This window comes from Talpa occidentalis, unplaced genomic scaffold (genome assembly GCF_014898055.3).
Source record: "Talpa occidentalis isolate TD23 unplaced genomic scaffold, MPIMG_talOcc4v2.1, whole genome shotgun sequence".
Lineage (NCBI taxonomy): Eukaryota > Metazoa > Chordata > Mammalia > Eulipotyphla > Talpidae > Talpa > Talpa occidentalis.
In genome coordinates this window covers 86,767,809-86,791,474 of record NW_026555331.1, presented here as the reverse complement: position 1 = coordinate 86,791,474, position 23,666 = coordinate 86,767,809, and the positions used below count along the sequence as shown (strand labels likewise).

Sequence of the window (23,666 nt, the reverse complement as noted above, 5' to 3'; positions counted from 1 at the left end):
CTGGTCCTACTGCATTGCCTCTCTGGTGATCTTGTAGACACAGAGTGGGTCCCCATAAGTCTTCACCTGTGAACTTTGCTCTGCCTTTCCCCATTGGGGAATGCCCTCTCTCCTCCTTTCTTTCTTCTTTTCATCTTTGCAAGCCAGCTAGAATTCTATCTCAGCTAAATGGAAATTAGGACACCTGGTTTATGGCCCAAAATGCCAGAAACTCACCTTACAGTCATAACCTTCTAATTTTCTCAAAGGTAAAATAAGGAAGTTGATGTCTAAGATCTTTCCAACTTTAAAATCTGTCCTTTAAATGCCACACCTGCATGAAACATTCCTCAGTTCTAGGCAAATTGAACCACTTTTCCTTTTGTGCGCCATAGTGCTTGATTTCTTCTAGTTTTGACTTTCAGCCCTTGCATTCTAGTTGATATATATGCATATAATTCTTCTTCTTCCCCTGACAGTTCGTAATCTCCTTGAGGCCAGCCAAGAATGTGTGACTCAAATTTGTCTGCCTTCCCCTTTGCCAGTGTTGCTTAAACCTAGGTTTCCCAGTGAAATAGGACAACTGTTCTGGATAGGTACTGTCCTGTAACAAATGCTGTTTCTAGATGTTCCTATGCATAAGGAGGTGTTTTGGATTGTGAATGATACAATATAGCATATTGAACCACCATGCAGTTTCTCCTTTATGACATTAGTATAATCAGGTGACATACTAGAAAAGGGCTTAGTTAACTTACTTTGTATAAAAATGTGCTTTCTTAGCTGTTCAGAAGTAATGAAATGTTCTGTGAAATATGCAGAGCATGCAGAAAGAAACATTTTCTTTCTTACCTGTATAACTATCTTCCAGACACGTGAACTATCTCAATGTATCATTGGATGTGTGGACATTTAAAAACACAAAATAGTGGCAAAGACCATTCCTGGAAAAGCTTTTATGGATCTGTTTACTTCTTAGAAGTCAAAGCATCTGCGGCCTGTTGTGCTCTTCCTGAAGGACACATGTGATCATGTCCTGACCTTGCTCAGACGCTTGAATCACTCCCTGCTTCCTAGAGAAGATTGACCAGGCCCCCTTGACCTCAAAGTCACCTCTGGTCCTGTGTTTCCAGTATTTTTTCACAGCGTTCTCTTTTGTGCCCTCTACTATCCAAAGTTGTGTCCTCACCATTTTCCTTGTATGCTTCTAAGCTCTCGTGAACCTGGCTCTCTCCAGTGTTTCCTCTGTTTAAAGTACCCTCTGTACCTTGTCCATCACGAAACATATGAGTTTCACTCTTTCTTGAAGGCCCAACTTACATTCCCATTTGTGTGGTAGTTGTCTTTGATTTCCTACCAGAATTCTCTTAGCATCGTATTGTTCCTGTCGTGTGATTTGTCCTTCCTGTGTGCTGCTATTTCTGCCTTACTAGACTGAAAGTCCCTTGGGGGTCAATTTTACATCTGATTTATCTGTATTCTTCCTGTATCCTCCATATCACCATCATTCAGTCCTTTTAGATAGCAGTAATGGATGAATCTCATGAATCATTTTTAAAATATTGCGTGGAAGTATTAATGAATGACAAATCTGCTTTACTTTGCTTTTCCACAATCACATCTTAATCTAATGTTTGTAAGTATTATTTTTAGAATACAACAGCACGCCTAAAGCCAAGTCTGAATCTGAAACAAAAATGGTATTTTGGGTCAAATGGTTATGTTTAACTTATTATCATAGCCCTTTAGATTCTGTATATCATCATTTCAGTCCACTATATGTAAACAGAAATGCTAAGTGTTTGAAAGTATTTTTAATTTTTAATTTTATATTTGACAATAATATTCTGTTGTTGTTTTTTTTTTTTCATTAGTATATATTTGTGTGTGCTTTTGTTTTCCACAAATTACTGAGTTTCTGTTTTGTGCTTGTTTTGTGTTGCAGATTAATATCATTTCAAGAATTTGTAGCATTTGAATCTGTCCTGTGTGCACCGGATGCTTTGTTTATGGTGGCCTTTCAGCTGTTTGACAAAGCTGGCAAAGGAGAAGTTACTTTTGGTAAGGGACGTGGTGAGTGCGTGTGCAGTTACATAAGTGCTGGTATGTGTGAACATCCCCCCCACACACATCCGTATAGTGTATGGAAATGATTGTTAGTATATTCTTCCTAACAAAGATAACTCATTAATTTTGTGCTTTAGTTCAAATGCCTTCCTATTTAAAAAGGATTCATTTCTGGCTAAGTAGTTTTGATTCTCTAGCTTGGTTTTTTTAATTAATTTATTTATTTTTGTTTACATAATTGTTCATTTTTAAATAATATTTGCTTCCCACCCCCTTCCCCGCCCCTCCAGGTGTAGTCCCCATTGAATTTCCTTCACCAAGGCACCCATGCACCATCACCACAGCCCCCTGAGCTCCTCTCTCCCTCCCTCTGATCCCTGTCCCGCCTCCTCCCTTACAGGATGTCTCTGATTTATAATTGTCCGTTTTTGTTTTGTTGTGTTTTGTATTGTTATTATCTTTTTACACTGATGTCTTAAACCCAAATGCCCAAAAATAGATGACTGGATCAAGAAGATGTGGCATATATATACAATGGAATATTACTCCGCAATCAAAAAAGATAAACTCATGCCATTTGCAGCAACGTGGATGGAGCTAGAAGGAATTATGCTCAGTGAAATAAGCCAGAAGGAAAAAGAAAAATATAGGATGGTTTTACTTATAGCAGGAATATAGGGGAACCAAATAAGACATCTGGCTTGGTTTTAAGATAAGGGAGGATGTGGCATGATCTTTTCACAGGGTTGTGGAATTTGAGAAGTAGACAGACTTCTGTCCATCCCCTTCATAATCGATAGGGCTGTCTACTGCCAGAATGAAGAAGTTAATAAGTTTTCCATGAATGGAAGCTACTCATGTAATTTGCTGTACTTGTTGTCCTTACCTGGTCCTCATGGAATAGCTGAGACCACAGGCTCTGCCTGAGGTGTTAGTTGAGGGTGATAAATGAAGAGCCTGTTCCTCTGAACACTGTTCCACCACAGCTGTGTTGGCACTGCTTGCAGAGCTGCTGCCTTCTTTAATTTAAAAGACCAAATCATCTTCACCAAGATTAGCAGCAGAGCTACAGAAAGCCTTGCAATATTTTAAGTTTTAGAAGAAAGGGAAGACCAGGAAGTAGGGGGCAATGGCATTTACTTTATAAAAAATAAATTGGCCTCCAAACAAAGATTTGGCAAAATGTAACATTTCCCTTGGACCATCTCGTGTCCTGAATATGTCATATGCGTCTTATAGAGACTATTGTCTGTGGAGAATTTGGGAGCCCTTTTTTGCATACAGGTTGCCCTTCCAGAGGAGATGGCTAATGTGCCCATTTTAAATGTTTTTGTTCCTAGTTTCTGATTCACTCAGACCTTTGGGCTTGTCTAATTTGATGGTTTGTGGGAAATGTACAGATGGGGTGGGGGAAATACAGATGGTGTAATACAGCACCATGTATTCTGGAAATAGTTCTTAGAGACTCTTAGCCACTTTCCAGCTCTGCCACTTTTGTCTCTGAACCAAGTTAATTATCCTCTCAGGTTCTCATTTTCCTTATCAGAAATGAAGATAATAACCACATCAAGTATAGGTAAAGCAGTATAATAGATTTACTCTAACAGCCCTCATCCCCTTCACCCATTTCTCTGTGATCTTTTGACATGGCCAAGTCTTTTAGGCTATATCAGGGAGGGCAGCAGCAAAATAGGTTTTGTTTCATATAATCTAGAAGCCCAGCTGCTTCTCACTAATGCTTTCTGGGGATTATTTAACATTTTTAAATGCCTAGAATGATTCATTTATTTCCTTGTCCATCACTTAATTCCTCTTAGCATCACTGTAATCATAACTTTTCAATGGAGCACCAGTAAAAAATGCCTGCCATTGAAATCTTCATTATAAATGAGCCTCTAGCTCCTGGTGGTATTGAAGTACCCGGTGGAATCCAGTTTGATGAAAATGTTATGGTAGCATTTCCTTGAGATGAGCAAAGACAATCCAGTAAGTTTGAGTGAGTTCAGCTCTGGCGTTTTCTTTCACATCTTCTTCCACAGCAAGTGGGGATAGAGGAATGGGAGAAAGCTGGGAGAGAGATGGTGGGCTGAGACATGTACTGCAGGTGTTTTCCTTCATTCTAGCCAGTCTTCCCTTCCTGGGAATGAAGTCCTGCCAGTGTGTGGCAGGGAAGTTGGTGGCTCCAGCCATACCACCAGCCCTGGTGGAGGAAGGAAGACATTTCAGGGGTCCAGAGAGGTACATACTTGTTACTGTGATTAGAAGAATAAAACAGGTGAAAAAGCACAGGCAGGAAATGAGTCATCTTTGAGGTGTAGAAGCAGGTGATGGTGTAAGAGTCCTGTTTCTACTTCTTATTAGGAGTTTGTTGATGAAGAAGGCATTTCAATTTTCTAAACCTTAGTTTCCTTTCCTGTGAAATCAGGGATGTAATGGCTGTCTTACAGAACTATATGAGGATTAATAGATCTACCACCTAAAAAGGTGGGAAATAAAGGCCTTTATAAAAATAATATTTTAAAAAAAAGCAGCTTGAGAGAACAAAAGAGAATTTTTTTCTTCTTTCCTTCTTTTGTTTTTTTGGGAAGCCCTTTATTTTTAACTTGCAACTTAACTACTGACCAGTTAGCCAGTGGTTTGCTTGTCATCTTTGTTATTTGAACATTGGTTTGTCTCTGAAGGAATAAGAGATGGAAATGAAAAATTGCAGCTTCCAAAGAGTTGAAATTCTGGTTGCATCATCATTTGCATATAGCTGTTACAGAAGAATGCATTGCTTCCTTCCAAGACCCTTCTTCCATTGGCAGTTTTGTTTGTCTCACAAAACATAAACAAGTGAGCCATTAATCCCTATTTAGGATTAATCTGAAAGAGATAGTCATAATATAAAGAAGTTACCCCAATGGCCATCAAATTGCAAAATAATAACTCTCCTTTACTATTTCTCATAGGGTGGGGTAGAGTCATCAAATGTAGGTGCTATCAGAACAGTCTTTGCCCAAGTAACTTAAAAGCGTATGGGAGGGTGGGGTAGGCTGCCTAATGAGTGTTGTGACAGTAGGTATCTTTGTAGAAAAACTGTGTTTTCCAGGAACTCATATGGCGTTGAAAAGATAAAAAAATAAATAAATAAAAATGAGTTGGACCAAAAAAAGGACTTATCCCGTCAATTCTGCTCTCATAAAGCCACAGTTTTAGATCATGCCAGTCTATGTGTGACTTGACTGGCTGTTTTTGTGAGTCTTTTTGAGGTGAATGTACTTGCACTCTGACCATGGGTGCTGCCTTCAGTCCCTGTAAATCCTTCCCAAGAATAACCTTTTTGCGTTTCAGAAGGCTGTCTACCTGAGTATGCATCTTTGGGAAAGGTAAGTGCAGGTGGTGAGAGAGGATGGGCTGTCTCGCCTTTCCGATTGTCTCAGTCAGATGTGGTATCGAGAGCCTTGTGTTTGCACCAAGACAGGTTCATGTTGTGGGCTGCAGGGATGGACTCAGATCCCCGGGGTCAGCCAGGCTGCCTTTCATTCAGTGGGGAGGAGGGGAGTGGTTACACTCTTTATCTGTTTGTATATTGGGTTTCCACATCGGAGCCTGTTTGAAGCAGGGCTTCGATGACTACGCTCCGTCAGCACCAGTGTTTGTCAGTAAGCTGGCGGTGTTCAAGTTCCACTAAGGCTGATTCTGCTACACACTAAACAAAAATCAGATGGAGTAAAGGGGCATATAATCGAGTGTCACACTTCAGTAAGACCTTGCCCTGTGTTCTCTGAGGCTTTGTTTATATTTACCATTTTTTCCTGTCTAGATCACTCCCTATGTTTGCTACAATGAAAAGATCTTGATTAGGCCAATTTTATCTCTTTGATATCTAGCTCATTATATTCTCCTGTTTCCTTTGAGCGAAAATGTATCTCCAATACTCTTGTTCTCATCATGTTTTCTTATTTTGATGCCTGATTTTTGTATTTTGAGATACCAACAGGTATATAACAGGAAAGCATTATAAAGTGAGAATTCTAGTTATTAATTTGTGATTCTGTATATGTAGAGGAAAAAATTGTTCTGAATTTTACATTGTAACCTATTTTATATAATAGTAATTGTTTTTATCTTTTTTTTTCTTTTACATGTCACTTGATGACATTCTGCTTAATGGCAAACTTCATATGTGATGATGGTCCCAATATTATATCATATAGCCTAGATGTGTCGTAGACGATACTGCCTAGATTTGTGTAATTAAAAGCTAGCACCTTTACAGGATGTTTAGTCTCTTTCTTTGCTATATAATATCTCTTTGATCCCATCCTAATTTATCTTCTCGTTCTGTTGATAGACATTTGCATATTTCCAGCTTTAGCTGTTGCAAATGTTGTATTTTACATTTTTGTATGTGTGTATGTGTGTGTGTATTTGTAGGAATTTCTCGGAATTTTTGAATTTTGGGTCATAGGAAATGTTTTTATCAGTCAGTTTCCAAAGTGATCAGACCAGTTCATTTTCAGAGAGTTCCAATTATTCCAGGTCTATGACAACACTTGACCAACTACTTTCTTTTTTTTTTTTTTTTTTTGGTGGGACCCTCGCCAGTGGCCAGGGATCGAACTGGCGCTGCAGAGGCTGTGGGCAGCCTCGCAACCCAGTGCTCAACTGCTGCACCACCAGGGGAGGTCCACCAACTACTTTTATTTTAGCGATACCTCACTGTGTGACTTTAATTTTTATTTTCATGATTATTAATGGGGTATATAACTTTTAAAAATACACTTCTTGTCAATTTGTATGTCTCCTGTGGTGGTATGCCTGTTTTCTAGATAAAAGGCCTGTGTGGGTTATCTACTTCACAGACATCTTTACTCTGTGACTTATATGTTCTGTTATTGGAGTCTTGAGAAATATCAGTTCTTAATTTTACAAATTATCAGTGTTGGTACAAATTATCAGCATTTTCTTTTATGGGTAGTGCTTTTTATGTCCTGTTTAGAGATCTTTGTTTACCCTCAAATCATGAAAATATTCTCCTATATTCTTTTTGGGTTTTTGTTTTCCTTTCAGATTTAGATTTTAGTGTTCCTAGAACTTTTTTGTTATGCATTTAGTGGGGGTCAAACTCTCCCCAGCCTCCCCATGGATATCTTTTTCACCTAGAACTACTAGTGCTATACTGTCTGCACTACTACAGCTTTATAGTAAGCCTTGATATCTGGTAAGTGCTCCTCTTTATTCTTTAAGATGTAGGTGGTAGATGTGTCTGTGTTCCAAGAAATCCAGTTAGGCCTGATTGTCTCCAGTGAACCCTTAACTGCCTTCAACCTTTCAAAATGATTAAGCCTGGTTGCAGGTGGCAGTATGATGGTGTGAGATAAATGTGGCACTTTTTCTCCCAAATCCTACTGCATATGTTCACAGCTGTTTGCAATTAGGAATTTTGTATGTTCTAGGACTCTCTCCTGTGATAGGATACAGGGCTGGAGTGTGAGTAAAGGTTCTGGCAAACAGGGTGGTGTTATTTAAAGAGAACTGGATTGAGAGCCAGGATTCACTGGGTCAGTGAATACCTGACCATCCCATCCTTACCAGCAGATGGGCTCTTTCCCCATCTGTCAAAGGAGGTTTTGCAACTGTACCTAGCATTTGTTTAGTGTAAAATACTTTGCTAAGTGTTGCTTGCTTTCAAAAGTAAGACAGACCCAGGTCCATCTTTTAAGGTGGTGAGCCTCCTCATGGCTTAAAAAGGAAGTTCATAAAAATTTTCAAGACTCTTGCAGACAAAATTTGTCGATGTTCAAAAATAGACCTGGAAGTGGATGGAGATAGGCAGGTTTGAGATGGGGAGACCATGTGAGCACAGTGGAGGGACTGTGGTGGGGGATGGGCCTCACGGGGCGGTCTTGTGACTGGAACTCAGGGAAGAGTACAACATGAAGGTAAATTAAAATCCTGATAAAGATGACCTTAAATATCTGAGAAAGAGATTACTTAATTTTTTTCATTCCACAGATGCATGTATTTATCCCACAGATTAATTCAGCAGACATTTATTGAGCAACTGTTATGTACCACATCTGTTCTAATCACTTGAGATACATGATAAATAAAACAAATATTTCCTCTCTTGAAGCTGTCAATCTAGCAGGGGGAACAAAATAAACACACATAATAAAGAAGTTACACAGTTTGTTAGATGATATATGGAGAAAATAGAGTATGATAAGAGGGATCAGGAATTCTGGAATAGATCTGGGCAGTGGACCTCTATCTTAAGTAGTATATTCAGACTTGTCATCATGTAGAAAGTGACTTTAGGTGAATAGATTTGAAAGAGTTGAAGGAAAGGTGTTATAGTTATGGGGATACAGAAGGGGAAAGAATGTCTCAGAACAAAGGAATGACTATAGCCCATGTTTGAAGACTGGAGTGTTTTTGGCACATTTGAGGAACAATAAGGAGGGAGACATGTGAACTGAGTAGGATGGGGAGAAACAAGTAGGAGGGGAGCTCAGATTTGTTCAGGTAGGACCCTGTAGGTTAAGGTTAGGACTTGGGCCCCAAAGCCATTAGGGTTTTTTTAAACCAGAGGAGTGATATGATCTGGTTTATATATTTATTTTTATTGAGGTAGCATTGGTTTACATCTTGTTTGTGTATTAGAAGTATAGGACCTCCCACCTCAGGTTGATCTAGTTTATGTTTTAACAGTATCACTCTGACTGTTGTGTTGAGAATAGACCTCTGAAGGATCAGAGTGAAAAGAGAATAAAACACTGTTGGTAGTTATCCAGGTGAGAGATCATAGTGGCTTGGACCAGAATGTGAATATGGGTAGCAGTGGAGTTGGGAAGAAGGAGTTAATTTCTGGATATATTTTGGAGAGAATCAATTGACTTTACTTTCGCATTGGATCTGGAATGTGAAAGGAGAGAGGAGGCAAAAATGACTCCAAAATCTTTGACTAGACCACTGGGAGGGTGGATTTATCAACCAAGAATGGGAGGCTTGTGGGCATGTTAGGGTGGAGGGGGGCAGAAAGTAGGGTGTCACTTTTGTATATGTGTTTGATCCTGCTTGTATAACTGAGAATGTCAAATAGGAATGTAAATATGCAATTTGAGAGGTAGAAATTCAGTAATTGTAAGAAGCCATTTCACTGGTTGAGATAATAAGTAAAGATAAGGCTCTAATTTGATTGATTACCATGTGTGAGAGTGAAGATACTGCAGTGACAAGACTGAAATATTCCTCTCTTCAGAAACTATACATTTTATGGAAAAAGACAGTAAAATATGCTGTATATTTAAACATATAAAATAAATGCAAATATATATATACACATACATATACACTTATGTATGACATCAAGATTTACTATCTATAATGTATAACAGGTGAGGATAGGAGAAATGGAGTAGATTTAAAAGTATCTGAAATTAGATCAACACCAGTATGCCATGCTATAAGATATGGGTTGTGCTGCAGGAAGACTTAGAGGTGACAGTCACTTGGGGGTGCTGTGACAGTCTAGGGGAAAGTAATGGAGGCCTGGACTGGACTCATCTCTGGAAGCCCCTAGGGCCATTCTGAGAAAGAGTCTACATGACTTGACTTGATTGGCTGTGGGGTTAAAGGGGGATCAACATCAACGTAAGAAAGAAGGACCAACCGGGTCACAGCTTTTGAGTTTGTTCTGCTGCAGAAGCTTGTGGTTTGCATGGTCTCTAGAGAGAAAGAAGTTTAAGTTTGTTCATCACTACTGCATACCTGCTCCTGGGCTAAATGCTTTGTATGTAATTTATTACTTAATCCTCACTACCTGGGAGGTCAGTACTTTTGTAATTCTTGTTTTTCTGATGAGGAAATGACCTGGGGGAAGTTAAGTAACTAGGCCACTCATGTCCATGGTGAAGCCCAGGTGGCAACCTGGTGATGGCAAGTGTTCTCGCTGTGCGGTACTGCCTCCCTCTGGCGGTTTCGTGCTCTGTGCCCTGGGCCCAAGAGAGGATCACTCCGCTCACTGTGGTTTCATCTGCATCTGGTGTTAGGGGCATCTGGTGTTTAATCGTTTTTCATGAAGAAGTAAAGAACAGTTAGCTATTAGATTAATTAAGCTGTTACTTTATGACCATAGTGGGAATTAGAAGAGTGGTCCAGGATTGGAGTTCTCAGTGTACATAGAAAGTTGCCTCCAAGAATTGAAGATATACAGGTAGTTTTGAAATGACTTGATGTGGGCTTTACACAGGAAAGCTTCTTTTGATATGAATGGAATTCTGAGTGGAGGGGAGAATCAAAGTGGTGGAAGGTGTGGGAAGGTGGTCTTGGTACAGGCTGAGCATAGTGGAGAAAGCCCAGGACTGAGCTATACAGCTAGAGACATGGGCACTGGCAGAGAGGGGGCCCTGTGATGGAGCACCCCCACCATATCTCCCCCCTCTCCCCACCCCCGAGACACACACACACACACACACACACACACACCACTGAGCAGGAGGTGTTATGTGATAGAGACCATTGGGAGTCCTGCAGCATTCTTTGGAGGATGGGCACAGGATCAAGTAATACTTAGAAAAGATGAGTTTTGTTGGGTTGATAGGAATGGGGCAAAACAGCGGCCTCCCTGCTTCCCAGCACTTCTGTGCAGCAGCTGGTGATCACTCCTATTTTGTGAGTGGAGGAACCCCAAGTCAGGTGTCAAAGGACTTTCCTGGCCTCTGGCAGGTTCGTACAGACACCTCGTGAGTGGTAGTTTCCCAGACACTTTCATTTTCCGGTGTTTTCCATTAAATGATGCTTGAAGAGCATTTTCATTTTGAGTTTTTACGTATGAGTTTAATGAAACTGTTTATCTCAAATACTTAGTTCAAAAGACGAAACTGGCAGGCAAACCATAGATGTAAGGCATACAGGATGGGAATGGGAGAAAGAAGGGTCTAAACATGGAAGGGAAAAGCACAAGGTACTATGGTGATGGTCACGGGTGCCACGATGGTGGGAGAATTATGGGGAGTCCACCTGAGGAGAGAAATCAAAGAGTGTACCAAAATGAACAATGATACAAGGAAAAAAAAAATAATAAAAACTTTTAAAACTACTGTTCATCCACCAGTGAGTAGTGTTTTCATGACACTGATTTAACATTAACTATTCCTATTTTTTCACATTTTTTCAGCTGTTGCTTTTGCAATAGGTGACTCTAACAGCCTCTTTCAACAGTAGAGGGGGACCTGAATCTTATTTTGTCTAGTGAAAGTCATAATCGTCCTCCTGAAAATTCACAGTATGTCCTATGTTATAGCACTTCCTTAAGTTAAAATATAACATTTATATTTGCATAATGCGATTGAATGTTTTTTCTTCTCTTAGACTTTATCTTTTTCAGTTCAGTAACAAAATTTTATGAGCTATGTTTTATATGCAATTTAAAAGTTACCATTCTTACTGTATGAATATAATCACCCAATTTCATTACCAAGGTGGTGGTGGCAGCAGCAGTGGTGGTGATGTGTGTAGGACTGCAGTTGTTAATAGGACTTTCAAGAAAGGGGTTCCCAACTCTGGGGTTCTGAATAAGTGTCAGCCCATAATTTGGCCACAATTGATGATAGTAGTATGCATAAATGAGCATTTACTTTGTGGAAATCTCAAAGGGTCCAGTGATTTGTCAAAAAGATAAGGACTGCTTTTTATAGTGGGGCATGTGAATGAGTGGACATATACATCTTCTTTAAGGCTTTCCAATACGACTGTTAGAAACTTCATATTGTAAGGCAAACCGTGCCTTGTGTCACACCGGGAGGCTTCAGCTGGCTTGCTGTTCTGGTGGTTGACCTGGAGTCCAGAAGAAACTAGCCTGATCTTGCTCTTTTATTGGAAACTACAGTGGCCTCTTATCCTTTAATCTTCACTGTTGTACGATACTGTCAGCTTGGGTACTTTAAAGTGGTTTTTCCTGTTTTTGTTAGTAAGTGTTGTATGAAAATGGGTTCTCCCATTAGACGATCATAAAGCCTAAAATTTCTAGTTTATTAAGACTCTGAGTATCCTGCAAAAAAAAATAAATCTATTTAACTTTGTCGGACTTACTGGAACAGGACCTTTCTTTTGTACATAACACCCAAACGAAATCCACAGAACCAATGAGGCGATTTCTAATGTCCTTCTCTAGTTAATTCTCTGACATGTTGGTGTTTGGAGGGCATTTTTCTGGGGTCACTTAGGTATTTGTCCAGGAACACCTGCTGTGATGAAAATGAAGTTGCTTTGCTCTGGGGTGAGGAAATAAATGGGAACAATCCACTTCAGTCTTTTGATTCAGGTTGCAGGAAATGATGAGAGCTAAAAAGTATGGAAATGAGTAGTTTTGCAGGTAAGCACCCAAATTTAATGTTAAATATAAACAACATATAAGCAATAAATAATAATATGTTAAATATAAGCAATGTCAATATTATACTAGAAGATGCCAAAAACTTTAGCCATGATTTTTTAAGTGTACTGGAAAGATGTTTATTTTTTTTGTTATCTTTGTAAAGACATTTGGAAAATGAAATATTCAGGAAGATGACAGAGGGAGGAAAATGATTAAGAGTCAAGAGGAACATTATTTAAGGAAATGTTCTTTGTTAATATTGATTCCTATTTGGGCATTTCATAAAAATGTGTTCTTGTGGTGAAAGAAACTTACAGCCCTAGAGTGAGATTTTATTGCATTTTATTTTGGAAACTGAATATATTTTCTTATGCCTGTACATATTCGAATAGAGAATAAGGATTCTGAATAAGAAAGGTGTGTTCTTTTTTGCTCTTTGAAAGTAAAGAACATCAACATTGTTAAGATTTGAGGCATGGCTGTGTGTTGAATGGCTTGTCTGTGGTCCTAGGGACTGCTCAGAGCTGTTCCAGTTCATTGGGTCAAAAATCCACTATTTACGAAAAGCTAAATACAGATTTGCACGATTGACCATAATGGCTTCAATTTTGAAAGATAGTAGTATCAGAGAGCACTTCCAGTTGGTGGGATAATTTGAGAATCGTCCATGCTCAAATGGCTAAAATATTGTACTTTTTGCTACTTCATCGCTCCATTTTAAAAATGGGGGGGGGGTGGGCTGCAGGGGGAGCAGGCCTGTTGAGAAGGTGGAAGAATGTCAATTGAAGAGTAAATCACAATAACCATGTGAAGTCACTCCTTAGTTAACTACTGCCTGAAGGTTAACTGCTCTTTAGACTATCAGGGTGTAGACAGGCCCAATTGGGAGCTTCTGCCCCTGGGGGTGGGGTGTGTGTGTGTGTGTGTGTGTGTGTGTGTGTGTACATGAGTGCACTTAAGATAAAGAGAACTTGTGAATAGAAAGGAGGTGCAGAGAACAGAAAGCTAACAGTAAATCCAAAAACTTGGAGCACTGAGAAAATTTGACTATTTTAAACTGTACTGCTCATTTAAAAATAGTAAAATTATACCATTATTCTTTCAGTATGAGAGAGAGATAAAAATACAGTTTTTCTAAATTGGAAAATTTGCTGTAATCTTGCTGCTAATGACTGATTTCTTCCAACAGTTGCAAGGCAGTTTTTGCTCTGATAGGTTGATAAAGGAAACAAAATCAAGAACATATTGGAAGTTCTCAGAGAAAATTACAGTTTAGGTATATGTTGGGGGTGGATAGTTAGACATTTTAATTGAAATAAAACAGTTTTATACTAATATGGGATCACTGTGGGTGTGCATTTGTAGTACATCTGCTCTTGAAGCATTTAAGTAGGGTTAAATGTATGTTAATGCTTTTGCAAGAAAATTATTTTTGATAACATCCGTCTAAGGAAACTAGCTTAGGAAATTGGTTTTTTAAACAATATAGATGTTACACTTGCATTTAAAGAATGAATTAGGGTTCTTTCTACTGCTTTTAGAATTTCAAAGAGTTGGAGTTTTTTGATTGTGTTCTTTTCTAGTAGTGATGAAAGTTAACAATAATTAACACACCAGATGATTAAAGCAAGCTTATACATCTGGAAAGTGACCACAGTCTGGGGTATGACTCCACTCACCATTTTAGCTGACTTACTTTTCACAATTATGAAAGGCTGCTAATGATTTATTCTATTCAATTGCAAATAAATTTTTCTAGGAGATAGATTGAAAACACCTCAGTGGCCTCTCTTGCTGTTGGTTTAGCTAATGCATATGATAGAAGATTAATATCTAGGGCTAAATGTCTGCTGGCCTTTAACCTTTTTGTTGTAGTTAACCAACATTTACCTTGATGACTTAAGTAGTGTGTTAATCTTGAGAACTTATAGAGCCATCAGATTTTAAAATAGGAACAATTCTTATGAATAAGGCAGATGATGGTTTCTGATTGGGGGAGGGGGGAGTTGTTCATTACAACTGTGGACTCTCTAGCTCCATCTCAAACCTGCTGAATCAAAATCTTTGGGTGTGGGGCTTGGGAATATTTTGAGCAAGTGAATATGGTTGGCAGTGCAGTTGAACAATGCCTAGTGTAATTTATTGCTTTCTTTGGTAGATGTAGAAGGAGGTCCAGAGACGGGAGGTGCTGGGTTTCATAGGAACCACCACCGTGTCTTCTGGTGCTTCTGGAAGGACAGTGTTTATTTCTAGGATGCCACATGAACTCATATCACAGTAGTTCCACCCCAAAGTCTTAATTTTACATAGCCAATAGCATATATGATTTTAAAATAATATTCAGCTCTACTTGCCCAGTGCACGCGTGGCTATGTATGCTTTATTTTTTTGAAAGATATTTAACACCACTGTACCTACATGTTCAGAATAGTAATACAAACAAGTTTACAGGCACTTATAAAGAACTCAGTTTTAATGAGAAGGGCTTCATGTGTGAAGTACTTGCTCTGTACTTACTGTGTTTTAATGGCATCCATTTTCCCCCTAGAACTTCCTTGAGCGAATCTGAATTGTAGCCAGAATACTTCTTTCCTCTTCAGACCCTTAACTGTGATTAATATAAAAAGGCACTTGTCAAAAGGGTTTGAAATGGCAACCTTGATGTTGGAGCTTGTGGCAGTAGAGATAGGTCTGCATCCACTTAGTCTATTATGTTATTTAACTTACGAATTCAACAATTTGTCTTTTGCTCCCTGCTTAAAAGACGATGGCCATATAAGCTGTTGTTAACCATATCAGCAGGATAGAATATTTTTTCCCTCAGAGCAAAACCGCAACTTTCTATGAGGATTTAGCACATATTGGAAAGAAGCACCCCAGTGAAGCTGGTCAGAAATAAGTGCGGCTATATAGTGAGTGTCTTTTTGCATCCAAGAGGGATATACTTTTGGGTTTAACAGAAACATCCTTTTTGTGTTTATTGTATTAATGAAATTTTTAAGATCTGTGAGAGATATTATGGTTCAGTGTTTGAAATAATACAGCTTGATGAACCTTTTTTATTTTAATGGGAAACTTGTTTTCTTTGATTTGCAGCTTCAAAAAGTGAATCTTTTAGAAATTAAAGTGCATTAATTTAGTTATTCTGTATGGAAACAAAAACCTAGAAAGTTAAAATTTGCATAAGTGAAGACCTTGATGATTTCAGATTATAGTGCAGTGGAGGTTAAGGAATAAGAGCCCATAGAATTTGTAAAAACAAATTCAGTCTAACCACTTAATGGCATGTGCAAGTAATTTGCCAATTAAATATTTCTAGTATCTGAAAGATCTTCAAAGTAAAGAGTGGAGGTTCTTAATCTTTCTTAATTTCATACTTTCAGAAACATAATGGAAAATTACTTAGTTTTTGATCACTTTTCATTCAAAATTTTGGTCTATGAGCTAAGAGAAGGATGGATTTTAAATATTTGAGGAAAATTATTGCTTTTTGAGAAATGTATAAATATGATATTTCCAAATCACACTGTGCCTGATTTTTCTTTGTATCATTTGTAAATATTTGGTACCCAGATAGCAATTTTCATTATAACTAAAGCTTTTGATTTTGGAGCTTTGCCATTTTAATGGTCACGTACTTTGTTTAGAACATTGCAGTAGGCACACTTAGATCCAGAGCCTTTAGGATGATGTTTTATTCCCATCTTACAGATTGAGAGAGTTGAGTCAGGGTAGGTAATTTGGCTAATGACACCCATTGGGAAGAGACTGATCTGACAGTACCAGGTTTGAAAAAACAAGCTTGACTGAACTGTATGTCACTCATTTCAAGTAGATAATTCTGTAATTTTTAGTATATTAAGATTTGTGTAGTCATTGCCACATTCAATTTTTGAACATTTTCTAGCAATCCCATCAGATCTAGGCGATCACTAATCTGCTGTCTGCTGTTGTTTGCCTGTTCTGGACATTTCATGTAAATGGAATCATATAATATACCGACTTCTTAGCATAATTTTCAAGGTTCATCTACATTGTAGCATGTAACAGCTATAGTCCCTTTTATTGATGAATAATATTCTGTTGTTCGAGGACATGCTACTTTGTCTACACAAGATCATGTTCTCTGTCCCCCATTTCCTAAAAATCCCAACCTTTTCCTCTACAGTCATGTTCCATAAGCTGGAAAGTTTATTAACTTTAGGAGAAATATGCTGGCTTTTTGAGCTTTTCTTTAACAAAGAAACAATTGTCATTTTATAATTGTCTGTTAATCTGTAATGATTTAAAAAAAAAAAAAGACAGCAGGCTTTTAGACTGGAAACGTTTTGCGGAGAAGGCAAAGTCCCACACAGAAAGGATTCTTGTGCTTATTTGGTCAAGTCTTGCTTTAAATAATTCACCATTATTTGATTGACCTTCCAAACATGGATTGTTTGGCACGGACTGAAATAGCAATACTTACACTTTACTTTAAGAGATAAGCATTTCAATTTGTTTTCAATTCCAAGAAGAAAGGCTAAAGTAAGAAAAATAGACTTTAAATACCCCAAATGCGTATCTAGTGCTTTTTTTTTCATATTTTAGTGCTAGCCTATTTTATGTCTGTGTCCAGATGACCACCTAGTGCTGAGATTTTAAGACCTTGTGTTTTAGACTAGGAGATACCTTTGAACTCTTTTTAAGTTAATGATAAATCTGTCAAATGGTGCTTGACTGGAAACCCTCAGCTAATCAGTTATTTCAGTTTTATTATATATATATATATATATATATATATACACACACACACAGACACACATATATGTATGTATGTATGTGTGTCTCTGTGTGTGTGTGTATAGTTAAATGAACCAAGTAAGTAACCAAAAGACTAGAACTTTTTGTGTCTCCTCTTTCCTCTCCAGGACTACATGTTTGGTTTAGAAAGATGACGGAATGGCAAGGGTTTAGTGCTATGGCAGCCTTATGGTTAACTTCTGGAGCCTTGTGGTAAAACTCAAGGAATTTCCCATGGGAGCCAAAGTACAGAGCAGAGTTTGAAAATTGGCTTTTATTTTCTGATTTTCCAGCTATATAGTCATACCTCTCAGTGACTTACAGGCATGGAGAAATCCTAACCAATCAGATGTTAAGTGAGAAAACTACTTGTGCCTCCTAAGCAGAGAAGGTTATTGACCTGAGGTGATACTACAATGTCTTCCAAAGTGAGGAAGGAGGAATACAGGAACCTTCACCTTCATTTGCAAGTGTGATTTGATTAACAACAGGATTGTTTAAAGCTCAAACAGAGTCTTAGTGATGTTGAATATGCGCTTCAGGTTTTAGTCATCTGATTGCAAAATCCTTAAAAACTTTCTGCTAACTTGATAAAGGACTATATTTAAGAGCTGTAATGTGCTATATGTGTTTCTTTGTGTCTTTCCTGCCACTAAAGATTCAGTTATATCCCCTATGCCTAGAAAAGAATGTATGTTGAAACAAAACAAATGAGTTGGTGATATTGGATTTAGCTTATTGCTTTAGTTTGTTTTCCTACTTTAAGGCCTTTTTGCACCTCTTTATTTTGTTTGGTGGAATTAGCAATTTTTATTTCTTGACTGATTCCATGAGGATTCTGAATTTTATTTCTATCACGATCTTATAATCTGTGTGGGTTTTTCAAGTTGAGTTGCATTTCCTAATAAGGTAGCAATGTTCCTTTAATAATAGATTTTATGGGCCTCCCCGGTGGCTGGCACAGCCGTTGAGCGCTGGGTTGCGAAACTACCCGCGGCCTCTGAGGCGCTGGTTCCATCCCCGGCTGCTCCCCGGCCACTGGAGGAGGGTCCCACATGGAGCGCAGACCTCTCCTGCCGCCCGCTGCTCCCCTCAGCAGTGTATTTCGGTCCTTCTGCCTGCTCTGCTCCCAGCTCTGGCTCTGGTGAATTCTCTCACCCTCCCGCGCTGCTTCTGACTATACCCAGTGCATGTACAAACAAACAAACAAATAAATAAAACATGCCTCTAAAAAAAAAATAAAAATAATAGATTTTATAAGGAGGAAACCAGCTTGTTTTGTTTTAATCAACCTTTCTTTTCTCTTTCCAGAGGATGTTAAGCAAGTTTTTGGACAGACCACAATTCACCAGCATATTCCATTTAACTGGGATTCAGAATTTGTGCAACTACATTTTGGAAAAGAAAGAAAAAGACACCTGACATATGCGGAATTCACTCAGTTTTTACTGGTGGGTCTAATATTTAAAATTATATAGAGTAAATTAGTAAAATTGGGATCCTGACTTAACTCAGACTTGCTAACCCTGACCAAACTATCCCATTTGAAAATATTTCTTTATTAGAATGTAGAAACCATAGGATTAAGTGAACTCTGTGACTTAGAAACCCTTTGAGTTTAACAGAAATGCAAATTGAGGTCCCAGGAAATCAAGTGATTTGCTCAGAAGTCAGGAGGGCCAGAATTAGAAGGGGAACTCTTATATTTGGTTCCACTACTGCTGACTAATTTAATTTTGTTTTCCCCTGAGAAATGGAGAGCTCACCATCAGCATCGAAGCATAGAATCATTTCACCTGAGTTCTTTAACAGACAAGGCACAGGGTCTGGAATTACCTGGGGAGGTAAATTAAAAACTATTGTTGCTTAAGTCTCCTTTTTAGAGATTTTATTTGATGGAGGGGGTAGAGAGGTTAGACTCCTGCGCTGTGGGATGTTTAAAGCTTCCCAGGTGCTTCTGCTCTGCAGCCATGTTTGAGAGGCGCTTGCTGTCCATATCCAGGGTTGAACTGTGGGAGTATCTAATTCCTGGGTGCATTTTCTCTGGCCCAGTCCCTCCTACCTTTCTTTCCCTCCCTAATTATAATCATATAATTGGGCCACCAATGATGCTGATGGAAGTAGTAACAAAATATGATTACTGTTCCCTCTTCATTATGAAGCATACTTTTTTAATGTTTTAATTCCAGTGTTAGCATTAAGTCATGAGAGGTCAATAACTCTACGATTTGTAGTTTTATAGGACAAACGACTCACTTCTTCTGGATTTATGAATTTATTTTGTTTCCTAACAAAATAAATTTAAATTTTGTTATTAAATGTAATGTTTTAAAAGACTCATTTAAGGACATTGGTTTGCTATGTTTAAATTCTGGATCTGTGGGAAAAGTTGCCAGGGCATCGTCTTTGTTGTTTGTCACCAGTTATGTTGTCAGTGCATTTCCTGGTGGCTCCGCTGCTTTCATGTCCCCAACCCCTATCCAGAACCTTCTAAGGAGTGGTTGGAAATTGTTACGGGTAGTAGTGGAAGGTCCCAGGGTGCAGTCATGTGCATTGTGTCCCTTGCTCCTCTGTCAGCATCTTGTGAGGCCCACTTTTATGTAATAGGTTGACTTTAGTAGGTGCTTTTCTTTTGGACTTTTACTGGAATTGTTATAATACAGAAGTGTAGCCAGGTTATTTAGCTTGCTCATATTTTCTTGGTCTTGGGAAACTTAAAACAAGATGTCCTCAACTTGCCTTTGCATTTTTTAATGCATGTTAATGTCTGTGATTCCCTATTTTCAATTCTATATAAACATAAACTTAAATAACTTAAATAACTCAGGTGGAGAATGGAATGTGAGTTGTTGGATTTTTGCTGTTGTTTACATAAGACACTGGCGTGCAGTAGGAGGTGATAGTCATTTTGATGAGGAATAATTACAATAATGCTATTGAGACAAATGCTTCAAATTGACTTTATGGAACACAGCCTAATTAACTTTTAGTCTTAATGGGATGTTAGCGATAGTAAGGATGATCGCATTTCCCTTTAAGCAAGTATCAATTATGCTGAATTGAGTAGTCTGTAAACCACTCACAGCGGCTTCTAGGCCTTTCTAGAGATGTGGAGAAGCCAGAGTCAAAGATTAGATGACTCAGGGACTGCTGTTTGTTTCCAGCTGCAACTTGTAGGGCATTCACTTGTATTTGACTCCATTCTTTAATTTCACAGTGTCCTCCATGGGATGATTTTGACTTTGTAGCCAGAATGCAAGTGCTAAACGTTTACTAGATTAAAATGGGTATGGTAGATAATTATCTAGGTTAGGGCCTTGCTTTTGTGTCTCACTCCAGGCCCAGATGTAAAGGAATGAATGGTTGTAACACGATAGACTTTATATGAATGCCAGTGAAATGTCAGTCTTGATGTCTGTCTATCCTTGCTTCTCTCTCTAACCCCTAGCCCCCCTCTACGTTCAAATATCTCCTTTGCTGCCTTTGAACTCTTAATGCAGGTAGAGCTTCAGACCTCTACTTCAAATGCTTTGTTTGCTTCCTTTGGGCTCTTTTCTGGATACAGGGAACTTCCTAAAGATATAAGAGAACTTAATCTCCTACATTTCAGGCCCTTGCTTTGTCAAGCATGTGCCCGCCTTTCTGCTCTAGGGCAGGGCTCAGAAACAGGCACCAGCTCCCAGGCTGGCGCCAAGATTGTGAAAGCAGATGTGTGGCTGCTTGAGACCTGAAAGGTCTGGCATTGTGCATGCTGCTGCCTGTCCCCTGAGGAAGAGGAGCAGCTGTGGGGACAACTGAGAAGAGGAGCTTGTAGTTTCAGGGGGCCTGTGTGGTGTCAAGAGACTATGGGTGATTTGGTGGTGGGTGCACTGTGGTGGGTGTGCCTAAAGGGAGGGACCCTACACTTCCTATACTTACAATATTGTAAACCAGTGTTGCTGCGATTAAAAAAAAAAATTGAGAAAACAGTGCTTGTCCCAGTGATGATCCTAGAAGTTAGTTCAGGTTGGTCCCAGCCAGTGGCAGCCTCACACTTGTGTGTCAAACCCATGTTTAAGTAATGTAGATGTGTTTGTGATTGGTGGGCAGTGCCATTCTCTGCAAGATCATATTTCTTTTTTCTTCATTTATAGGTGTTGTGTCTTCTCTATTTAAGTGTGAGTTTGTTTATAAGTCATATGTGACTATGGTTTGTGTGTTCACATGTTCGTTGGTGTGTGGGCTGGATGGGCTGCCCACTGCCTGAGGTGGTGCTGGTCATAGAGACAGTTGGAATGCTAGTTTGCCATTTTTGTGCTTTGGTCATAAAAATCATAAAGTAGTGGGCCTCCCTGGTGGCGCAGATGGTTGAGCGCTGCACTGTGAAGCTGTTCACATCCTCAGCAGCGCAGGTTTGATTCCCGGCTGCCCAGGGAGATACCCACATGGCGCGGCAGACCTCTCCTGTCTCACCTGCTGCTCCCCTCAGCAGTGTACTTCGGCTCATCGACCTGTTATGTTCCTTGCTCTGTCTCTGGTGAATCCTCTCACCCTCCTACACATCTGGCCTATACCCTGGTTCTTGTATAAATAAATAAATCTTTAAAAAAATAAATAAAATAAAAAATAAAAATCATAAAGTAGTGAATCCATTTGATAGTCTTTGAGCTAACTCTCTTTCTTTGTTTTCTGTGTCCAAATGATAGTGTTGAAGCAAGTAGCAATATTACAAAGACTTCTTCCTACTTGGGGAAGGATTTCAGAAGGAAGTGGTGCCACAGTCCTCATACCTCACTGAACTTTGTGCATGATAACATATGTGTATGAATGTGATAGCAGTTTATATATGGATCGGTATGTGGATATGTATGTTTTGTAATATTCTATGAACCTTTCCATATAACTTCTCACAGTTCCTAGAGCAAAGCTCTGATTTTTATGGTTGCTAGTTGAAAAAAGGATTTTAATATGCTGAATGACTTAGAAAACAATTTGGAGAAATTTTCCCATTTTATAGGTGATGGATCTGTTCATAAATGACATTAAAATAAAACTCTGTACCCTATTTGCAAGTTTTGTGTGTATGTGTATGCTGTGATTATTACTCCAGTGGGGCAAACCACCCAACTGGGCAGTGTTTGCTCAGTGTGCAGGGTTTATAGAAAGACCTTGTGCAAAGGGCCAAGAGGTACAGAGATAGCAATTTTGAGACATTTAGAGTGTACAAGTCTAAGGGTTCTTGTATTTATTTGCCTGATAGCTCAAAAGAACAACTGCAAGCAGGTATAAAATGTTCGCCCTGCGAGGTTACTCTTTTGTAGCAAAAACCCTCCCTTAAATAAATCTGGAGCATAAATCCTTGTGGCAGATGTAAGCTGAAAACAACATTCAAAGATTGGTTAGAGAAGTCATCCAAAATATAAATGTAAATAGGCAGTTATCAGCATAAGGTTGACTATTTAACTGTCCTATTTTACACGAGGCCTTTCACTTCAGTGGCCCGTAGTGGTATCTCATTTATGGTTTTGATTTGTGTTTCCTTAATGGCTAATAATGTCAAGCATCTTTTCATGTGCTTGTTGGCCTCTTGTGTATCTTCTTTGGAGAAATGTCTTTTCAGATGCATTACCCATTTCTTACTGGGTTGGCATTTTAAGCAACTGTGAAAGGCCTCTTCAACTTTTGAGCCAAATTATTCTGTAAAGTCAACACTAAGAGTCACTCTCAAAAAAAGAAATAATAATAGAAGCAAGTAATCTTTATAATTTACAAAGTGCTTTTAAATATTTCGATAATAGTGTCCCCTTAATACCCTGAGAAATAATTATCATTTTCCTCTGCTATTTGCAAAAAAATAAGCAGACTTTAAGGTAAGAATTTGCACTTAAAGGCAATTTTCCAGGGAAAATACTTTCATTTGGTTCTCAGAAGAATAGAGAGCACTGCTCTAGAACTAAGCTTCTTCCATGGGATCACAGATGTGTGGGGGATTGAAAAATATGATGCTATTATCTCTATGTTGCATTGTCTCTAAGTCCACTAATTGCCAGATATGATAAGAAAGCCCTTAGTAGGTGTGCATGTTAGTGTCATTTCCAATTACTTTTTGATAATATTTTATAATTATGGGTATATATTTCACAGCTTATGGTTACACTTTTAAAATAATCTATACATATGCATTTTCAAATGCCCCAATCACAGCATTGAAAAGTCTAGGCTTGTTCTCAAGAGCAATATGCTTGTTAACTAGAGAACAGTTGCTATTAACTCCTCCACGTGTAGCATTTTCCAGCTTAGAAGGTGCTTTTACTTGTGTTTATCCTTCTAATCACCCTATGTGTTAAGTAATTGCTATCAGTTCTCTATGAAAGATGAACACACAGAAGCTTGGAGAAATTTTATGGATTTGTTCAACATCAGAAAAGTGGAATTGAAATTGATTTTAATTTTCCTAGATCTCAAGCAGTTTATTTTTTCAAATTTTAGTGTAAAA

General features: G+C 38.5%; 1 protein-coding gene across 7 annotated transcripts in view; it reads left to right on the top strand.

Moving 5' to 3' along the window:
• Window positions 1-23,666, top strand: part of SLC25A13 (solute carrier family 25 member 13) — a 170,434-nt gene that overhangs the window by 67,327 nt on the left and 79,441 nt on the right. For 4 of the 7 annotated variants that reach the window (XM_054692375.1, XM_054692372.1, XM_054692371.1 and 1 more), the window contains exons 4-5: window positions 1,925-2,052; window positions 18,503-18,642. In XM_054692375.1, the coding sequence (XP_054548350.1) occupies window positions 1,925-2,052; window positions 18,503-18,642 (268 nt within the window). The remainder of the gene's footprint in view (window positions 1-1,924; window positions 2,053-18,502; window positions 18,643-23,666) is intronic. The other 3 variants (XM_037508135.1, XM_054692374.1, XM_054692373.1) reach the window with 1 other exon arrangement.